Source organism: Mixophyes fleayi, chromosome 1, assembly GCF_038048845.1.
Source record: "Mixophyes fleayi isolate aMixFle1 chromosome 1, aMixFle1.hap1, whole genome shotgun sequence".
NCBI lineage: Eukaryota > Metazoa > Chordata > Amphibia > Anura > Limnodynastidae > Mixophyes > Mixophyes fleayi.
In genome coordinates, this window is record NC_134402.1 from 147,445,583 (window position 1) to 147,466,930 (window position 21,348).

General features: G+C 37.6%; 1 protein-coding gene across 1 annotated transcript in view; it reads right to left on the reverse strand.

Annotated features, from left to right (window-relative positions):
- Positions 1–284: 284 nt before the first annotated feature.
- Positions 285–21,348, reverse strand: part of LOC142139298 (uromodulin-like) — a 37,995-nt gene continuing 16,931 nt past the window's right edge. The window contains exons 5-11 of the mRNA XM_075196819.1: positions 19,108–19,923; positions 17,389–17,493; positions 16,011–16,219; positions 11,512–11,618; positions 10,094–10,339; positions 9,677–9,839; positions 285–335 (exon numbers count right to left, since the gene is read on the reverse strand). Coding sequence (XP_075052920.1) covers positions 285–335; positions 9,677–9,839; positions 10,094–10,339; positions 11,512–11,618; positions 16,011–16,219; positions 17,389–17,493; positions 19,108–19,923 — 1,697 coding nt within the window. The remainder of the gene's footprint in view (positions 336–9,676; positions 9,840–10,093; positions 10,340–11,511; positions 11,619–16,010; positions 16,220–17,388; positions 17,494–19,107; positions 19,924–21,348) is intronic.

The following is a 21,348-nucleotide window of genomic DNA, read 5'->3' on the forward strand; positions in this document are numbered from 1 at the left end:
TCAAGAATACATAGCATGGCTGCAACTATCACCACCTTGGGGTGAATTGGTGCTGTGCGATAATGTTAATATACAGCATGACTACCAGACTGTTCATGGATTGCACTGGCAATCGAGCAGCTGAGGAAAAAGCTTAGGTTCTGTCCGTATTACCTAGCTGCCTAAGGAGCTGAGAGAACATCTCAGGATTCTGACATCTATACATTTGAATAAAGAATATGGGAATATTTTAAAATAACTTTAGTACATGTTGCTGCCTATGGAGGTTGCCACATGTTTCCTCATTACTGGAACACCCCTGTACATGAAGATTCCAAGGAGCGTCCTATGTTAAACTGAGAAGAGTAAGAGTAGCATAATGAAAACACTTAATACTTAAGTACATAAAAGGTAACAATGTGGTTCAGGTGATAAGAATTGTTCTGCACAAATTAAATTGCAGACTAAAAGGACAGTGTTTCAAATGGCTAGGTAGAAAGTTTAGGCATAACACTAGAACATAGTATTTTGCTGAAAAAACAATTTTCAAACCATTGTTGTACAACTTACAACAGAAAAGAAATTTAAGTAGCATAATTGGAAAAGTTATTTTATCTACAGTGGTCAATGTAGAAATACATTGGTGGTATGGAAATTTAGAAGTGGTAGTATGAAAAATTTAACAAGTAAGTGAATGAAATTTAAAAGCTTTACAATAAAGGCAGTTGGAGAAGTGGCAGTATGGCATACCACCGTATACACTTAGGGCCGTCAAGAGGAATTTCGGGCCATGGTACAGCAACTTCTTAGGGCCCCTTCCATATCCACTGATGGGAGGTTGACCACACCAGGTTGGTGACTCCTCCCCCTAAACAGGCAGGGCCTGGGGTCCAGGGCCCCCAGGCACCCACCACATGGATCACTGTGTTTGTAAATACATATATATATATATATATATATATATATATATATAGATAGATATATATTTATATATTTATATACACTAATCCAATACAATATTAAAACCACCTGTCTAATATTGTGTATGTCCCTTCGTGCCACTTAAACAGCTCTGACCCAATCGAGGCATGGACTCCCCAAGACCACTGACGATGTCCTCCGGTTTCTGGCACCGAGGCGTTAGAGCAGCAGATCCTTTAAGTCCTGTAAGTTGCGAAGTGGGGTTATCCATGGCTTTGTCATGTTTTTCTAACACATCCTACAGATGCTAGATCGGATTGGGATCTGGGAAATTTGGAGGTCAAGTCAACACTTTATACTCTTTGTCATGTTCCTCAAACCATTCATGAACAATTTTTGGTGTGTTACAGGCACATTATCCTGCTGTAAGGATACCATTGCCATGAAGGAGTGGACCTGGTCTGCAACAATGTTTAGGTAGGTGGTACATGTCACCGTAACAACATATAAACGCCAGGACCCAAGGTTTCTCAAAAGAACATTGCCCAGAGCATCACATTGCATCCGCTGGCTTGCTTTCTTCCCATAATGCATCCTGGTGCCATCTGTTCCTCAGGTAAACAACGCACATGCACCTGACTGTCCACATGATGTAAAAGAAAATGTGATTCATCAGACCAGGCCACCTTTTCCCATTGCTCCAATGTCCAGATCCTGTGCCCATGTGCCCATTGTAGGTGTTTTTGACAGTGGACAGGGTTCAGCATAGGGTACTCTGACCAGTCTGTCGCTATGTAGCGCCATGCACAACAAGCTGCAATACACTGTGTGTTCTGAGACCTTTTTTTCATAGCTAGCATTACCTTTTTCAGCAATTTTTGCTATAGTAGCTCTTTTGAGGGATTGGACCAGATGGGCTAACTTTTGATCTCCACGCACATCAATAACCACTGCATATCCACAAGACCTGTCATTTTGGAGATGCCCTGTCCCAGTCGTCAAATTGTTACAATTAGGTCTTTCAAAGTCACTGAGATCCTTACGCTTGCCTATTTTTTCTGCATCCAACACATCAACTTCAAGAACTGACTGTCTACCTGCTGTCTAATATATTGCATCCCTCGACAGGTGTCATAGCGAGATAAACAAAGTTATTCACTTCACTTGTCAGTGATTTTAATGCTGCAGCTAATCGGTGTGCATAGATATACAGTATATATATATATATATATATATATATATATATATATATATAGTCATAAGATCGGGTTAGGGGTACCGTCTCCTGAAGTTAGACAGCAGCACTTCACACACTTCAGCCAGATAAATCACACCAGTCCAATGTTTTGGTTTAACTAGCCTCAGCTAGGTTCTCCGGGCATAAAAATAAACAAACAGAAACAACAGTTCTAGCCTGTCCGGCATATTACTTAACACATAGGAACACCCTCTCTCCTGTGAAGGACCTTGGGTAGCGCATAAGTACAAAATACAGAACTTTCTGGTCACCATTTGCAGAGTCTCTCAGTAGGCATCCAACCTCCTCCCCAGGTCTGAGAGAAAGTGAGGAAACTGCTTAGTTGTTTTTTACCAGTACCTTACAGGTGCAACTACTGATCACCAGCAATTTGCTAGCTAGATGGAAAACCTTAAATGGACCTTATAAATGAAGCCCACCCTCTTTTCTCCATTTCTTCCCAGGGACCCTTACCAGCTTTTCCTAAAGCTGAACACACTCTTTGGGAAGCTCCTTCACACAAAAACATTCTGGAGTTTTAAAGCATACAAGACAGAAAGCCCCAGATATTCACCAGCCAAATATATATATATATATATATATATATATATATATATATACTACATATGCCAGTAGTCCTTTATCTCCTCCCAACATTCTATGTTCTATATTTCAGAAAAAAAAATCAGAGGAAACAATCAATTATTTAAATCGTATGGTGCTGCTTCAGGCAACAATTGGTATAACCCACAATGAATATGATAAAAATACAACCATATTGTTTATACAACATGTAGTTCTACACACCTGTGAAAACTGTGATACTATCATATTATGTTCAGGCATTGTAAATAGTATAATGTCTATCTAACAATATGACACGTACCTTACACAATGATCAACACCTGTTCATCCTAGTTATTCTCTAATTACAGTTAAATGACATAAATCCATTTCAGTTATTGAAGCTGGGAGATGGTAGGATAGGAGAAGTCTATTGCTATCCTGGCGAAATGTTTAATTTTATCTGATTCTGTTCAAATAACATGAAACCATTATGCCATGGATGAAAGTGTTGGAAGGCAGATAGTTAAATAACTAAATAAAGTCGAAGAATATACATTCCAAATGTTTCGAGATTTTTTTCACATACATGCATTTAATTATAGTATATATTTTTCTATAAACTGCCATTATTGGTAAATTAATTTAATTTATTATAATGACCCACCTTAATACCATTTATAAAATAACTTATTTTTGCGCAGAAACTATTTAACATTTTGAGTAAAGTATAATTTAGGACGTGTAGGTGCCCTATTGTTATGTTTCGCTTGAACAACTCTTTAACTATTTATTTATTTATAAAGCCACCTCCTCTAATTTCCAGGAACACCTTCCACAAACATCTTTTAATGATTTATCTGTGGAAATATCGGTCCCCAACACATTGCCTACTTTTTAGCACTGACAAGCTGTACTATATAATTCCACTAAGTATATTCAATGCAATTCTCATTTATTTTTCTTTTCCCATTTCGTTGACAAGTTACTATTCTTCAAAAATGAATATTTAAAGAATTATCCCATGTATCTAAACTCCACGAATCATGTAAACTGCAGTACAGGTAAGTGAGACTTTTTGAATTATTTATGTATTTTTTGTTGCATTTCTGGATTTGGGTCAAATTACCCCTTAAATACGAAAACTCCCATAATAACCAAACTCAATAAACATGTTATAATGTAGTAACACATGTATAGTACTACAAATTCACCTTATGGAAATTATGTTAAAAAGTTGTCATGATTTGAAGAATGCCATTTTTATTTTTATTAATTAATTTGTGTTTTAAAAAAAAGAGAATTAAAAATAAGTAAACATACCTTGTTTTTTTATAGGCCCCAGAGACAAAATTGCATTTGTAGCTCCATTGTCAGCAGGGAGAGACCTCATTCCAGTGCAAGACTGAAAGAACATTTGGCAATGTTTGAGTATTCAGAAAAATGGGGTAAATCCCTCTCTTCTTATCAACATTTATTTATACAAATTTGAGGTTTAGTTTAAAAAGCCAGCTTAAAATGTAAGATATGGGTCTAGTAGAAAATATTTAATTACACATAATTATTTTGTTTCTCATACCCCATATGTGTCAGTGTTTTATTGCTGCACAAGAAGAGGTTTAATTGGTGGCCACCTAGAGTTGAACGTATGTCTTTTTTATATGAAGATACACAGTTCTGTACTGTGCATGTGCACTATGTCCCTATATAAATTGTTTATTATGTGTGTATCATTGTCTTGTGTTTCTTTATGCCTGGTGAGGTTGAACAGTGAGGGGCAGGGGAAGGCAAGCGTAGGCCGAGTACAGTTAGGGTATGTTCACATTTGTTAACACTGTCATACCATTATTCTCTCTTGTGCATATGACATTTCATTATATACACTTGTAAGCCAAGCACACTAACTAGTGGTCACCGTGGTTATTGTACAGGTGACATGCCTGCGATCATGGTGTATTAATGTATAGCTCTATATCCCTCTGGAGCAGTGGTCAGGGAACAGGGGTAAATTACCCCAAGTGGGGTAAAAATGAAATTCCTGGGGTAATGCTGCCGATTCTAATGCTGTCAGTTGGATTGTCGACCCCTTTAAATGTGAAATTGCTGTTGTACCAGAAGAGCCTCAAGGGTTGGCAGAGACACTTCTTGAGCTACGATGCAATAATGAAGCACGTATTGCATTTGAAAACAAAGCAGATCTGTCATATTTTTGGATGTCAACAGCTGCAAAGGCATCAAAATTGCACATGATGAGGCAGTCAAAAAGTTGCTACCTTTGCCAACAAGGATTTTCCACTCTAACGAACATAAAAACAAAGCGGAGAAATCGATTCGACGCTGAAGACTGTATCCAAATTGTTCTGACATTAAAATGCCCCAATATTGATGCTCTCGTATCAAAAATGAAGCAACATCATTTCTCCAAAACCTGAAGTTTTGAAGTTGAAGCTTTCAAAGAAATTTTGAATAGATTTAATAAAATTTTGAATTCCAATAATTAATAATATATGATTTCCTTACTTTCAAATCAAGGGGGTAATGTCGGCGTATCTAAATATATTTGGGGGTAAAAGGTAAAAAAGTTCCCTGACCCCTGCTCTGGAGGGTAGGCTTCTACTTGATATCGGTAAGAAGTTTTTTGCCTTTCATAGTATCAGGACTTTTCATGGTTGCCCTATTAGGGAAAAGAAAGGAAGGATAAGGTTTCAATATCTTGATCTGGATAGCAACACTAAGAAACTTATTTTTCTCCTTTGAACTCTACAAGTGGGATCTATTATTGAGCACAAACAAGCGTCAAGTGAGAATATAATTTTCCCTAAATGAGTGCAATATTGGGATTCCTCAGGAGATTACCTTTTTGTTAAGGTTCCTAACGGACTGTGTTCGATATATTTGAACTCATAGTGCTGGACCTCAGTCTGAAGCTTTTCATAGTTCATATTTTATATAATACATTCCATATACGTAAATTGTATTATGTGTTTGGTAATGTTTCTTTATATGCTTTTTGTATGTTAATTAAATATATGTTTTTAACATAGAGACCTTTCTTTTTCATGCATAAATTTGAAAATTTTATGTGAGTTTTATATTTTGGGGATTTATCAATCTACAGAGCGGTGTTCTTTTTTGTGTGTTTATAAAGTTCCAAATATGTCTGATCGATTTTCAGCTATTTTGTGCCAGTTCCAAGTGGTGGTGGTTTTCTTCCGGGCTGCACATACTCCGGAATCCTTACTGAGGAAGATTCCAGTGGGTCTAGAGGTAGCCAGGCAGATGACCAAACAAAACTATTTGGGGATTATCTAAGTTCTGTCTGAGCGTCGCTTTTGTTTCATATTGTCTGGACAGTGGGAGTTAACGCTTGGAAAGCATGGAAAGCTCTTGAGCACCCCGACTAAAGCCCATGGATGAAACAATGGTGAGGCAGCAATACTAACTACTCTGTCACTATGCCCAATTTAATCAAAACTAAGTACTGTAAAAAAAAAATTAACAGACAAACTTTAGGAAGCTTTGTTTAATTTAACACATTTTGGAAAAATAGAAATGTGATTTGCCTTCATTTCTAATCATACGTGTGGGTAAAATAACCTACTTTTTATTTTTCTATGTTTCTTAACACTGCAATAAAACTATGAAAAGCAGCCGTTTAGCTGCAGCGTGGATCCTAATTGTGGCAACTAACTAAAGATGATTGTATTGACAGAAACAGATCTAAAATAGCAACATTAACCACTGCTTGAGAGGCATAGCCCACCTTGTTCTTACAATGTACAGTCATGGCCAAAAGTTTTGAGAATGACACAAGTATTGGTTTTCAGTTTGCTGCTCCAGTGTTTTTAGACCTTTTTGTCAGATGTTGCTTTTAGAGATGTCACTGACCCCCGTATTTTGGTTTTGGATCTGGATTAACTTCGTGTTTTGGTTTTAGTTTTGGATTTGGCAAAACCGCCCTTGCGTGTTTTGGTTTTGGCTTTGGATCTGTATTTTTTTTTAAAAAAATTGCTAAAATATGGTAAAATCACATAATTTTTCTCCTTTTTGTTCCTATTATTATTAACCTCAATAACACTAATTTCCAGTCATTTCCAGTCAATTTTGACCACCTCACAGGTCACAATATTATTTTCATACACTTTCAGGCAAAGACTGCAGCTAGCTGGCTGGATGCTAAGCAACAGAGCAACATCACCAACACACGGCAGTTCATAGCACATTTAGGAAACATACAGCAGTGGCAGAAACACCACATACACCACACAGCAATGGCAGAAAAAAAAAGAAAAGTGGTGCAAGATGGAATAGTCCTTGGACCTTCCCACCCACCCTTATGTAAGATATTGAAAAGGACATGTACAGTTTAACAAAGCAAGCACTCCAGCGACAAGGAGTGCCACTTTAGTGGCTGAAGTGCTTGGTTTTTTTTGACCCCCACAAAACAAGCTAACAATGGGCTTAAGACAGCTAAGCTAATAGTCCTGTCAATGAACTCTAAGACTGCAGAGAGCAGCCTGGCACAAACACACGGCAGTTCATGGCACATTTAGGAAACATTGCCACACAGCAGCAGCAGAAAAGAAAAGTGGTGCAAGATGAAATTCTCCTTCGGAACTCCCATCCACCCTTATACTGGTTTGACATAATATGATTGATGGGCAGCAGAGTAGACGAGGTTATATAGTCGACAATATAATGACATCAACAGTATTATTAGGGCATCAATTGCAATGTAGACAGTATTTATTAGGTCGACAATTCAAATGTAGACAGTATTATCCCTTACTCTAACCCTGTCCCTGTCCCTAGACCTGTCCCTATCCCTATTCTTAGACCTGTCTCTATCCCTATCCCTAGACCTGTCCCTATGCCTATGCCTATCCCTATCCCTAGACCTGTCAGTATCCCTAGACCTCTCCTTATCCCTGTCCTTAGACCTGCCCTTGACTATATCTCTAGCCCTATAATAATACAGTCCACATTTGAATAGTCTACCTAATCATACTGTGCACCATGTGAATTGGCGACCTAATAATACTGTTGAAACCTGAATTGTCGACTGCCTTACTGTTTTCTTACAGCTTAGTTTTTACACATAAATGTATTTGGGCACCACTTTTTGAGTCAGAATGATAAGGTCTTGTATCAACATGACTGACCTTACAAGAAGATGGCTCACCGAGAGTTGCAGAACTGGCACGCATAGAGAAAGGTAAAGGCCTGATTCTTTCCTTGCCACTGCATGTGTAGAATGGCTTATTGGCAATTTTATTTTTTTCAGCACTTAACTTTGCCTGGATTACAGGTATTTTTTTCTTTACCAAGGTAAAAGGTGCTTTTTTACATTTTTGTGTCCCCGACTTAAAACCACTATGCACTTTAACATGGGCTTTAGCACATGATGTAGAAGTATTAGTATCATCATGAATGACACTGGAGAGTGACAAGAACAATGTGACTGAAGAGTGACAAGAACACTGCTACCCCTCCTTTTTCTGTATGAACAATGGCACAGAGCAATGTGACTGGAGAATGACAAGGATGCTTCCACCAATCCTGTGTCTGTATGAGCTATGGCACAGTAGAATGTCACTGAAGACTTTTAAAAACACTGCTAACCCTATTATTAAATTTTTGCTTTTAGCACTGAACACTGCCACTTCTCCTGTTTATGGCTGAGCTATGGCACAGTAGAATGTCACTGGAGACTTTTAATTACACTGCCAGCCCTATAATTTGTCTTTCAGCACTGAATACTGCCACCTCTTCTGTTTCTGTGTGAGCTATGTCATACAATGTCACTGGAGACTGCCAAGAGCACTGACACCCCTCTTCTTTCTCTTTCTTTAATGACGCTGCCCAACTGCACTGGAAACTGTCAACAACCCTGCTACCCCTTCTGTGTCTCTCTGTGAAATGGATGGCGCTGGATATCTGTGGAGGGCGGTAATTATAGAATCCAAAACTCGCTGATGATGCAACATTCACGTTTTGGCTCGTTTTCACTTCCGAGGGCACTCAAAAGTATTGAGCCGGCTCGACTCGGTACACGGATCGGCAAAGTTCGAGTTGGCTTGGTTCTTGGAGAACTGAGCCCGAGCATCTCTACTTGCTATGGCATACTGAAGTAAAACTACAAGCAGTTCATAAATGTCAAAAGCTTTTTTTGACAATTACATTTAGTTTATAAAAAGAGTCAATATTTGCAGTGTTGACCCTTCTTTTTATAGACCTCTGCAATTCACCCTGACATGCTGTCAATTAACTTCTGGGCCACATACTGACTGATAGCCTCCCATTCTTGCCTAATCAATACTTGGAGTTTATCAGAATTTGGGGGTTTTTGTTTGTCCACCCACCTCTTGAGGATTGACCACAAGTTCTTAATGGGATTACGGTCTGGGGAGTGTCCTGACCATGGACCCAAATTTTCAATGTTTTGATCTCTGAGGCACTTAGTTATCACTTTTGCCTTATAGCTAGGTGCTCCATCATGCTGGAAAAGGCATTGTTTGTCACCAAACTGTTCTTGGATGCTTGGGAGAAGTTGCTGCTGGAGGAAGTTTTGGTACCATTCTTTATTCATGGCTGTGTTCTTAGGCAAAATTGTGAGTGAGCCCACTTCCACCAGTGCAGAGCTTACTCTGGAATGGCAGCAGGCAAGTGTGAGTGTATCTGCATGCACAGTGAGGCACAGAATTTTGGATGATGGCCTGGTGTCAAGATGGCCAGAAAATAAGCCACTTCTCTCCAGGAAAAATATCAGGGACTAAATGATATTCTGCAAAAGGTACAGGGATTGGACACTTATGAAAGGCTTGTAATTTTATTTCAGTATACTATAGCAACATCTGAAAAAAATATATAAAAGCACTCAAGCAGCAAACTTTGTTAAAACCAATATTTGTGTAATTCTCAAAACTTTTGGCCATGACTGTATTACTAAATGTATTTTATTTGGTATATACTCACAGGTGTGCATATCTCAGTTGCGTTTTCACAAATATGGATTTCACAGTGCAAATAAACGACATTTGAATCCTTGACGTATCCGAAGAGCTGAACTGAGAACCGTCCGTTCTGAGAGTTTCCATTTTCAATCACATTAATAGTGGAGTCCAGATTGCTGGGGCAGCTGTAAAGCAGCAGAGTCAATCAGGAGGCAGTATTCTTGATTTGGAATTTGAGTAGGATTAGACATGATATTGACATTGGTCACAACAACACTTTACATTATTTCAGTGGAGAATTATGAATAAGAAAGATATTGTAAACTAAACAACACTTATTAGAAATGTAAAAGCACAAATTAACTCTAGTTTCTATCCATTTATGTAATTTCATCTTAGTCTCCATAAAATAAATCAGACTTTTCTGTGAATTACATACCTGTCTTTTATGATATCATATTTTGTTGAGGAAGATGAATTCATTGAACTTGTAGCATAGCAGTTTTTCATCAGCACAGAATATTGATCACTAGCTACTGATTGTAGAATTATTCCAACGTACAAAACAGTTTCAGATGTCAGTAGAATCTCTGGGCCCTCATAGGGTGTCTTATAACTTGAGTCTTGATAGAGAGCGATACTTGCCAATAGCTGTCCTGAGCTATTGATTGTGATATTAACCACACTGTAATAATAAATAATGTAATTATTTCACTTCATCATCATCATCATTTATTTATATAGCGCCACTAATTCCGCAGCGCTGTACAGAGAACTCATTCACATCAGTCCCTGCCCCATTGGAGCTTACAGTCAAAATTCCCTACTATAGACACACACTCATACACAGACAGAGAGGGAGACAGACAGAGAGGGAGATACTAGGGTCAATTTTGATAGCAGCCAATTAACCTACCAGTATGTTTTTGGAGTGTGGGAAGAAACCGGAGCACCCGGAGGAAACCCACGCAAACACAAGGAGAACATACAAACTCCACACAGATAAGGCCATGGTTGGGAATCGAACTCATGACCCAGTGCTGTGAGGCAGAAGTGCTAACCACTAGGCCACTGTGCTGCCCCATGATCAAAATCTTATCATATTGTAAAAATGCATACCATACTTTTTAGGGAACAGACCACAGGAGAACGTAAACAGAACATAAAAGACAAAGTGAGTTGAAGTCAGTTAACATAGAGAAAATTCAGAAACTAAAGCAATTTGGTGGTGGAAGGTGGTTTTAGATGTGAACATAATGGTGGGAGTAATGTGAACGTTACAATCAATGGTGCAGCTGGTCAGAAGGAGGCTTAGAATATTGGTATTGACAAAGAGATGCTGCATGGTGTTTGTGGCAATACAGATAAAAGAGTCATATGTAGGTTTGTAGATGACCAACAGTGTTTTGGCATGTGCAAACAGGATGTAAGATGTAGTGTGATATGTGTCTGTCTAACTGTGTAGTGAAATTACCTCAGAGAGTTAGTAACACAGTCTAATGTGTTGAGTGGTGTGTGCAGATGATTTAGTGCAGGGAGTGAGTGAGTGAGTTGATGTAATATGTAGGGCTTTGTAGACTTTGTGGCAATATTATTACAAACAGTAGGTGACATAATAATGAATTGGGGTTCAATGGTGTGTATAGAGTTATATGTTTCTGTGCGTGTAAGCATTTATGCCTGAGAGTACCTCTGTGTATTTGTTTATATATGTATGTGTGTGTTTCTGTGTGTTTATACATATGTAGTTGTGTGTCTATGCACCCGGAATGTCTGGAAAACTCCAGAATTTCTGTTTGATCTTCTTGTAGAGGGTGAGGCGGGGTCTTGATGCTAATTCGCATTATCAGGCCTCACCAGGCATCCTGATGAAGGCCCTCCCCCACAATGAAAATGCACGTCAGTGGGTGAATGTTATTGATCATGTTGTCATACCCCCTGCACTTGCCCTTTGGACCTGCAATCTGGGAGGTAAGTAAGTATGCAAGTACAATATACATATGTGTCTCTCTGTGCATCTGTGCATGAATTTGTGTGCCAGAGGATGTGGGTGTCAGAAAGAGGAAGCAGTGGCATACTAAACAGGAAGTTATCTATTACAGAGCAAGTGCTGTCTTACTGGATAAAATGTGAGGCATTTCACTCTATTGCTAATGTTATAAAGTCATGTAATTCCCTGCATAGGATTGTCTCCTGGTTCTAGCTCCCATTCACTGACCTCCATCAGTGTCTTATTTTCTACATTTCAGGTATAGTATTAAATACGCGATATTCTACTCGCAAGTTCTCCTTTTAATACATTTTCTTATACATTCACCTTCACAACCTTTCTTCTTGTACAAATAATATATAACTTCTTAAACACATATTGCATAGTTACACATTGGTACTTACTTGGTTCATGTACATTGAAGACAGAAATGTAAACTTTCAGAGAATTCTTTTTGGTTTAGGTCATGTTTGATCAACCAGAACTACTGATGGGATGACTTTATTTAAGACAAAAGTTACAATGCGAAGTATCTATCCCAGTGGGATACTGGGATACATAAAACACAAGAGGATAGATACAAATATACCAAGTTATCGCAGCTTTGTATTTCTCACATAAATCTCATAAAGTGCTATTCATAAGCAGGAATTTATTGCTATTTATTTTAAGTTATTTAAATCTATTTTATATACTGCAGTGCTGTAAAAGGGGAGACAAAATGAGCATGCATTATTTACACTACAGAAACAAAATATGAGATAACTAAGTTAAGTCTTTTCTCACAAACACAGTTTAATACATATATAATAATATTAATTATTAATTATTTATACTACATACAAACTGTTACATAGCTACCTTGATAAGGGATTCAGTGCAGTGTCAATAGATTTGAGTTTGTCCAGAGAGTATACACAGGAATAATCTATACTGAGAATATCCTCTCCACCAAGTGATGAGTCCATGGATAAGTAAATTGTGTTTTTGTAGAAAACATGTGTTTCGTTTATCTGTACAATGAAAGGAAAATTACTAATGAGAACATTTCCAAAGTTTGTTGCATTACATTTAGGTTGAAGTCCTAAGGTCGGAAAGCAGGCACTCGGAACCACAGAATAGATAATACTAACTTCCAGCTTTCCTCTACCCATCTACAAAACAGCTAACTGTGTCCATCATGAATTTGGCTTCCATATATGCTGGAACTGGGAGGAAGTGAGGAGAGATGATTTTGTTTTTCTTTGTGATCAAAATGTTGATCAAAAGCTATAACTTTTTTCCCCAGGCTTTCAGGACCTGTTTTCTGAGTTGCAGTGTTATTTGTATACTGTACTGTACTGTTATACCATGTACTGACTTGTTGTTTGCTCTCTGTACAGTTCTGTGGACCTCATGTGGCACCGTATAAATAAAGATTAATAATAATAATAATAATAATAATAATAATAATAATAATAATAATAATAACTATAGCCAGGCCAGTCGTGTTTTTCTCTTCTGCCGCCCTACATCTCCTTTCTCTAAGAAATCGATGTATATATGGGTATTCAGTAGCACACAGGTCTTGCAAACACCACTATAGTTGGTGACCACTACGATTTCAGCTAAAGGACAACACAATGGGAGAGTAGTCAGATAAGCCAAGTTAGAACCACTTAAGGCAATATCATGCAGGCAAGCAGTGGATGAAGTTGATAAACAGGAAAAAGATCAGGACAGGTAGCAAGGTTCAGTGGACAGGGAATAAAGCACAGGTTACAAAAAATATATCCAGAAAAATAATAGCTTCTTTGTCAGAATACAATGATGACATGCCAGCAGTTTTACAGCTTGCAAAAATGAAAACAGTTGGCCAGGTGGCTAATTATTGAGCACCTAAGAAGATGTGGACCAGGCAAGACATATTATATTGCTACTGCACTAGTCAGCCTTTCCCTGGTATGTTCATGTTGCTCTAGATATACCACTGTAGACAGTAATAAGTCTTATAATAAACATTTGTACAATATACTAGATGCAATCTTTTTAGAGGGCTGTTATTTATGTGGGCTGGTATGGTTAAGGAATTTTGAATAGAGATTAGATCAAGATGTTCTAAGAAATACATATTTTGAACAGTAGCTGTTTATAAATTATATTTGAATTAGTGATTAATGAAGTTGTCTTTAAAGTTAAGAATATTACATATTAAACTGTTACGGTGGACAGTGATGGATTTGTTTTGATTAATTCTGCCTCTCTTGACAGATGATTTGTTTTATATGAATAGAAGATATTCAAATGAAAAGTGAATGTAACAATAGGATGTAATTATATATAGGTATCTGATTCGTATGCGGCACACTTCAATTATGTCCATATAAAGATGTTATAGTATGCTGGCGGGTTGTTTAACTATGTGCTCTGTTCGTAACAACAATTAAGATTATGGGAGAGATTATGGGTTGCTATGAGGACTGGGATGCTTATTTGCATTGCTGAGAAAGTGGCTATGTGATTGATTGGGGTAACTGTAAATAGTGCCTGAGTTTTTGCGAAGCACTTCCTGTGATGAAACCACCATATTTGGGGGGGTGGAGAACTTAGCACATTGATAGACTTCCGAATTTGGATATATTCTGATGGGAAATGGATGCTGGCTTCGTGCATACTTTTAAGGTTTGGAAAACTATTGGATGTTGTGTATGAGAGACTCGATCCCACAGGTTTAATTTTTGCTTTAATTAAAGTTAATGCAACTTATTAATAACCGAGTGCGTCTACGGCTAACCCTCTCTGAATCTGTGGAATCTTCTCAACTAAAGTATACTGGGGAGTTAATGGAGTTTTGTATGTTTAACATCAAATAAGGCAAGTCCGAAATGTTTTGACCAATACTAACAATCTACTAATTGAAACCAATCCTTTAACAAAACCTATGTATTAGCAACATGTATGCATACATTAATGACAATCTAACCAGCTTTGAATTATATTCTTTCATTTATTAGCAAAGACTTTTATCATTTTTTATGATCATAAATATAAGACAATATATTGGATTTAGAAATAAAACAACCAGGACTTCCAGTAACAATGAAATCTGGATAGCAGCTGTCCTGAAACTTATATCTCAGCCCCCTGCTAGGAAGACAAGATAACCCTTGTTTCAAAGAATGTGTTGTAGAACTGAGTTCATCGTTCAATGTGATCAGATTTAATAAAAAAACTAATATAAAACAATAAGAAAATAATGAGAAAATGATAAGTTCTACCTTCACCTAGTAGACACATCTCTACACAGTTCTAACATTAGTGCAACTATTAAATCTGAACTCTAGGCCTCTCATTAGATCATGAAATAACAGGTTTTTGGTTTTTTTCATAATGTTATCCTGAGATGTCTTGGTTTGGTAGACATGAGGTCATATCTTGACATTCAAAATCGGATTGCATTTTTAAGTTATGTCTAAAACACTTGCAGGAGTTTTAATATTGACTGGTCAGTGATTGCACAGCTGCATATAAACTAGTCTCTTGTCTGCTCGAAGTACACAGTGTGGGAATCTGTGGGCATGTACAGGAGCAGGGTCCCACACCCTGGAATAGAAGTGAGCCACCCTGGTAACAGTGAAGAAGACAAGTGGTGGATAACTCAAGATGACACAGGATTTCTGGATTGTGAACACAGGGGCTCATGTTAAGTTGAATGCAAATTGTGTAATTGACGCATAATCATACCTGCCTACTCTCCCGGAATTCCCGGGAGACTCCAGAATTTCAGGGAGTCCTCCCAGACTCCCGGACATCCCGGAAGAGTAGGCAAAACTCCAGAAATTTGGCGAAACTAACGGCAGTGAATGGAGGGGGCAGGGCTTAATAGTGTCATTAAGCTCCACCCCCTCCATTCAATGCCGCAAATTTCGGCTTTTTAGAGTGGGGGCAGGGCTATGGTGACGTGAAATGTCACCATGCCCTCCTCCTGCCCCAAGTCACATGACTTCTTAAAAGTGGGCATGTATGCGCATAATATGCTTTTTTCCTTGTAAGCATGCAACACTAACCACTAGTTTCAGAAATTGGTACTTTGTGAGCTTGTGCACAAGAAAAAACAAAAAGTGTACTATATGCAAACAATGCAATGTGTATTCAACTTAACATGAGCTCCACTAAAAAAGTCATAAAAAATTCACATTGATTTACTTTATGCAGGGTCACAGTTAGGGTTGGGGTCATAACAGATCACAGTGATAGCAGCAGGTGCAGGTGTGATGGCACAAAAAAGAGCCCTAGAGGAGCACAGAATATAAATCTGGTTCTGAACATAGTAGCATTCAAGCATGAAAAAATTTTAGGTTAATTAAAAACAATTGGAAACACTTACCAAAATCTCATTTCCACATACTTCCTTTTTCAAGATGGATACCACAGATATGATATTTGTCATGTTAAAATCTGGAAATCCTATGCAGCTTTTGTCTCTCAGGTGTATGTTTGTGGTGCTTAAATTGAATTTTTGTAGGTTACACTTCAGAAAGGAAGCCTTTATTTCCGGATAACCACATGATATCTCGGGACGTATATCTTGTAAGGCTGCAAAAAGGCAATGTTATGAGGTTTTTTTAAAATCGTGTTCCTCCTGTCTTTTTTATCTACAATAAGAATTTATAGCATTCTTTGTTTCTAACACTCAGGAATACTGAGAGCAAAATACATACTATTACATTTTTATGGGGTTTTTGTACAATAAAATGACACTGGGTTTGCTGAAAGCACAAGTTGAAAAAATAAAGCAAATAAAAAATAAATGTGCCTATATGACTCGCCACTCTGGAAACCACGCCCAGACCAGAGGAACAGTAATACAGTCTAAACCAACTATACTCGGTCTACACCAGGCCAGGAAAGAAAAAGCCTCAAACCATAAAAAAAAACCTAGGTGACTCCACACAAAATCCACCCAGCGCTCCACAGCAACAAACAGCTATGAAAGAACTTTCTTAAAAACACCAAACCACAAAGCAAATTTTGTATCTACAAAACTATAGTACTCCTTCAGCTCAGCTCTAAACAAATCAATGCTTAATTGCTACTTCAACATCATGGATTGTGTCACTGCTGCATCACGTAACACTGTAAGATGACCAGGGGTTATATTTACTAAACTGCGGGTTTGAAAAATGGAGATGTTGCCTATAGCAACCAATCAGATTCTAGTTATCACTTATTTAGTACATTGTACAAAATGACAGCCAGAATCTGATTGGTTGCTATAGCAACATCTCCACATTTTCAAACCAGCAGCTTGATAAATTTACCCCCAGGTTAATGTCTGACATGTGTGAAGACGTGACTATTGCTACCTTTTAGCAACATGTAACATGAACAGCCAGGGTGTAGTCTATGATAAATATTCAACCTTTTTGTCCTTTGGAAAATTAAATCAAATAAAAAAATGGTAATATTACAAAACTTAGCTTGTTATCACTTATCGATGCTCTATACTACAGTCCATGCTTATGTCTAAGATTAATTATAATCAAACAAAGAAACACAGACATATTGAAAAACAATGATGCATGGTAGTGAACTTCTTTGTATTTTTCTATCATCTTGATGCTACTACCATTACAAGTCGCAAGATATCACTATCCTTTCTATCAGCAACTTCAATAGCCTTTACTTGAATACTGATTTTAGCAAAGTGTTGTAAGACATTTTGCTATGTTTTGTGTTCTTCACAGATAGTCAATTGAATGTACCAGAAATGTCAGTAGTATATTTGCAGTAGCAGCCGTATCGTCCACCGACTAGCTTACATTCTTCATCATCGGCACATAGGCAAGAATCTGCAAATGTGGTAGGATCTGAAAGGAAATATTGCTTCATTATGCTTAATTAAAAAATAACTACATAGACACATAACTGAATAAAATATTAAAATTGTTACTCATTTTTGACTGGTTAAATGGGCAACTGACAAAGACCAAATTATAAAGTAGTCGTAAGAAGATAATGGAATGAAAATGTAACAATAAATTAAACTGTTTCACTTGTGCACAGTCTAGGCGTGATCATTTTTTTTAAACAGATGCCATGTAGTGTGAGTACATGAAAACTGGTTTGAAAAAGTCATTAAAAAATAAAGCATATACATAAAAGAACACAAATGTGTATTATGGTGAAGTATTTCCTGTTTGCCAATCAATTGTTAGAAATGTTACTGCCTTTTTTGTGCATTTTTTTTGACAGACTAAAATTATTATAATTAGTTGGAAAATAAGCGAAAGGGACGTAGATGGACCAAATCTTTTGGTTTGGAGGAATGACTATATTATAATGCTACTTTTGGTAACACATTGAGATCACTATATTTTTTTATTTTACAGGCATTAGATAGGGAAAACAAAAATCAACAAAACATATTTTTCCCATGGTTACATGGAGCAATGTTAGAGCAGTCCCATGGGATTAAACTGATTCTTACTTATCAAACTCTGCCATATATATAAGAGCCTTTACTTAAGATCTGAAGAAGTTATTGCTTCAGAAATAGGGGTGTTTTGTTTATATTTATTTTTTCACTGTTTTTAAACTATAGGCTTTACTTATATTATGTCAAACTGAATATAACAGTAACTAAAATTGAGTTAGTATTAGACAATGTATCCATGTTAGCATGGATCTATAAGCAATACTTTGGTACTAGATCCATGGGATACCTGATTCAGCTATTGCATGCAAGAACCCATGCCTACCTATCTGAAGATGTATCTCTGCAACTTCCACATTGCTCACATTTGAATGCTGTTTGTAGAGATAGTGGGGCCAGGAATTGTATCAAATATCACTACCAGGCATAGCCTGGAGATTTGGGTGTGCAGAAGCCTCTTTATCAAATATTTACAAACATCAATATCCAAAGCCAGATATAGGGGCCTATTTATTGAAAAGTGGCGATAGGGATGGCCTTCTCTAGCTGCTTATCTCGGGGAAAGAACACTTCCTATTGCAACAATTTGCAAATAAAATTGCCATGGTAGCTAAGTTATTCTAAACTGCTAAGCGATAGTGTCTGGGAGTAGTAGTAGCAGACTGGTTCACCTGACCAAGGGGTATATTTACTAAATGGCGGGTTTAAAAAAGTGGAGATGTTGCCTATAGCAACCAATCATATTTTAGCCATCATTTATTTAGTGCAGTCTGCAAAACTAAAGCTAGAATCTCATTGGTTGCTAAAGGCAACATCTCCACTTCTTCAAACCCACAGTTTAGTAAATCTAGCCCCAAGTGTCCGGGGATATGCAACTGTGAACTATCTTGTTATTTTTCTCATACTGATATGGATGAGACATCATATGTCATGAAATAGACATCTTAATGAAATATGCTATTATGACTAGTCAAAGATAAAAACTTAGTTTTGCACTAGTTCGTATTCTTCTTATCCATTATAAATGTTTCTGACTTTATTCACTTACCTGTACAGTATCTGGAATAATTTGTTGGATTTCCATTGAACTTATAAACATGATATCCTCCTGGGCAAGCTTTAATCTGTACAATTGATGTCCAGTAGCAGCAATATCCACTATACAAAGCACAAACTGTTCGATTTACAATTCCATTTGTGGGTTCAGGATGTGCCCCATTAAGCCACAGGGGGTACCTTGTGAAGCAACTACCTGTTGAGGGGCAAAATTCTGGCATGCGAATTCCTCCACTGCCCACAAAACGGAACCATCCATTAAGGTAATAGTCATTGCTTCCATAATAGTAATAATAGTAGTTATAATAGTAGTAGACAAAGTATGATGTACTTCTGGAAGGCTCATTCAGGGTGGTGTAGGTGTAGCACGGATCAAGGCAGGAAAGGGATCCGTTATATGTAGTGCATTCTATATCGAATCCACATACATCTTTTGAGCAATTGACTACCTCACAGTAATATCCATTCCCCAAATAACCAGCTGGGCAAGAACATGAATAGGATCCGTTGTAATTGTAACAAGTGGCTAAAGGATGGCAGCTGTTTAGTTCAGTTCTTGAACACTCATCCACATCTACACATGTTTTATTTTCTAGTATGTAACCAGATGAACAAACACAGTTGTATGAGCCATAAGTATTGATGCAATAACCATTACTGCAAGGGTTTGTCCAGTTGTAGTTGAAGTCACATTCATTAATATCATAACATGAATATCCATCACCACTGAAGCCCTCATTGCAGACACATCTATAGGAAAGTAGGTCTTTTTTGCATGTAGATTTGATGTCACATGTTGAGCAAATTGCTGCAACAAATAAAGCATATTGATACTTAGAAATATTAGGTCAGACTTGAATTTCTAAAAAAAAGTAATGACTTGGTCTATATGACTGAATGAAATTAAAAACATGTCTAATCATCACAAAAACAAATTAAGATAATTTGAATAGTTTATCTTTTCTTATATAAAACACATAGATAGTACAGCTACCAATTTGGTGAACTAATTGTAAAAATAGTTGGATTCTGTTTTGGGGTCAAGACAAGAGAACCTTAAATTGGATGCTGTACATTCTAAATACACTGATCTCTTCCAACCTCTTTCTCTTTCCTTGTGTCTTTAGCCACTTTTTTTCTAGATTATACAATCTCACAAGGAGAGTCCTCTCTGTACTATCTGTAAGGCTATCAGTATGCATCACCCCATGTAAACCATTATTATATAGACCTATTGTATATCCCATATGCTATATACAGATATATTGTTATGAGAAACAACCATACCGATGACCAGCGGCAGTAGGGGCAGCATCTGCCCCCCTGGCAGGTCCTATATTGGGTTTACTTGGGCCAGGTCAGTGGGCAACCTGTATTTTTTTTCTCTTTACAATGATCTTTAAAAGGATCCTAATAAGCTGCTGGGTCGGATCTTGTTCCCCCAGAGTAAAATTTGACGGCCAGCCCCTGATGATGATGATGTAAGGCGAGGAGCTGGTAAAACAATGGAACAGTGTCGCTCACCCAATCAGGTGCTGCTGTGCTGATGCATAATGTGAATTTCTCTCCTTCTCATCTATTCTCCAGAATTGCAGTCAGTGGGCCATTGACATCATAAGGCACCAATTTCAAACATCAAACAACTGCATTTAAAGTACACTCTGAGCATCTTTCAGTGCCAGATTATAAGGCTTTATACTTGATTGAGTATTCTGTTAGTGTTTGACCCTTCCTTTGTTGCAGACCTCTTCTAGTCAAACCATTCTCCTTCTGTGCTCTCCTGTGTTTAGACCTTTGATTGTTTGACCATTCTGTGGATATCTGACTGTGCTCCATGCTCTCTTATCACCAGTTTGCTAGAACCTGTTTGCCAATCCAAGAGGTAGATCTGATGGCAGTGGCATGTGGAATCACTACACAAAGCCCATATATTCATGTGTGGGTTTCTCGTTAACACCAGGGTCTCTGTGAGATTCATCATCTCCATTCTGCCAGCGCTATTCTTGCTAGACACTAAGAATCCAAGAATTATTTTTGGTCCAAGTACGTGACAATATACTTTGGCCATGGATTCCACTGGCAAACTTGATTGAATGCAGCAGCCAATGTAGAGGGTGGAAAAGCAACATTCAAATCAGGATAAACTAATCCAATTTTTGCTGGGCCGCTCCATCATCTGGATGCCCTTCAGTTTTCTTTAGGTGCACATACACTATCTACAGTTTTCCCAGGG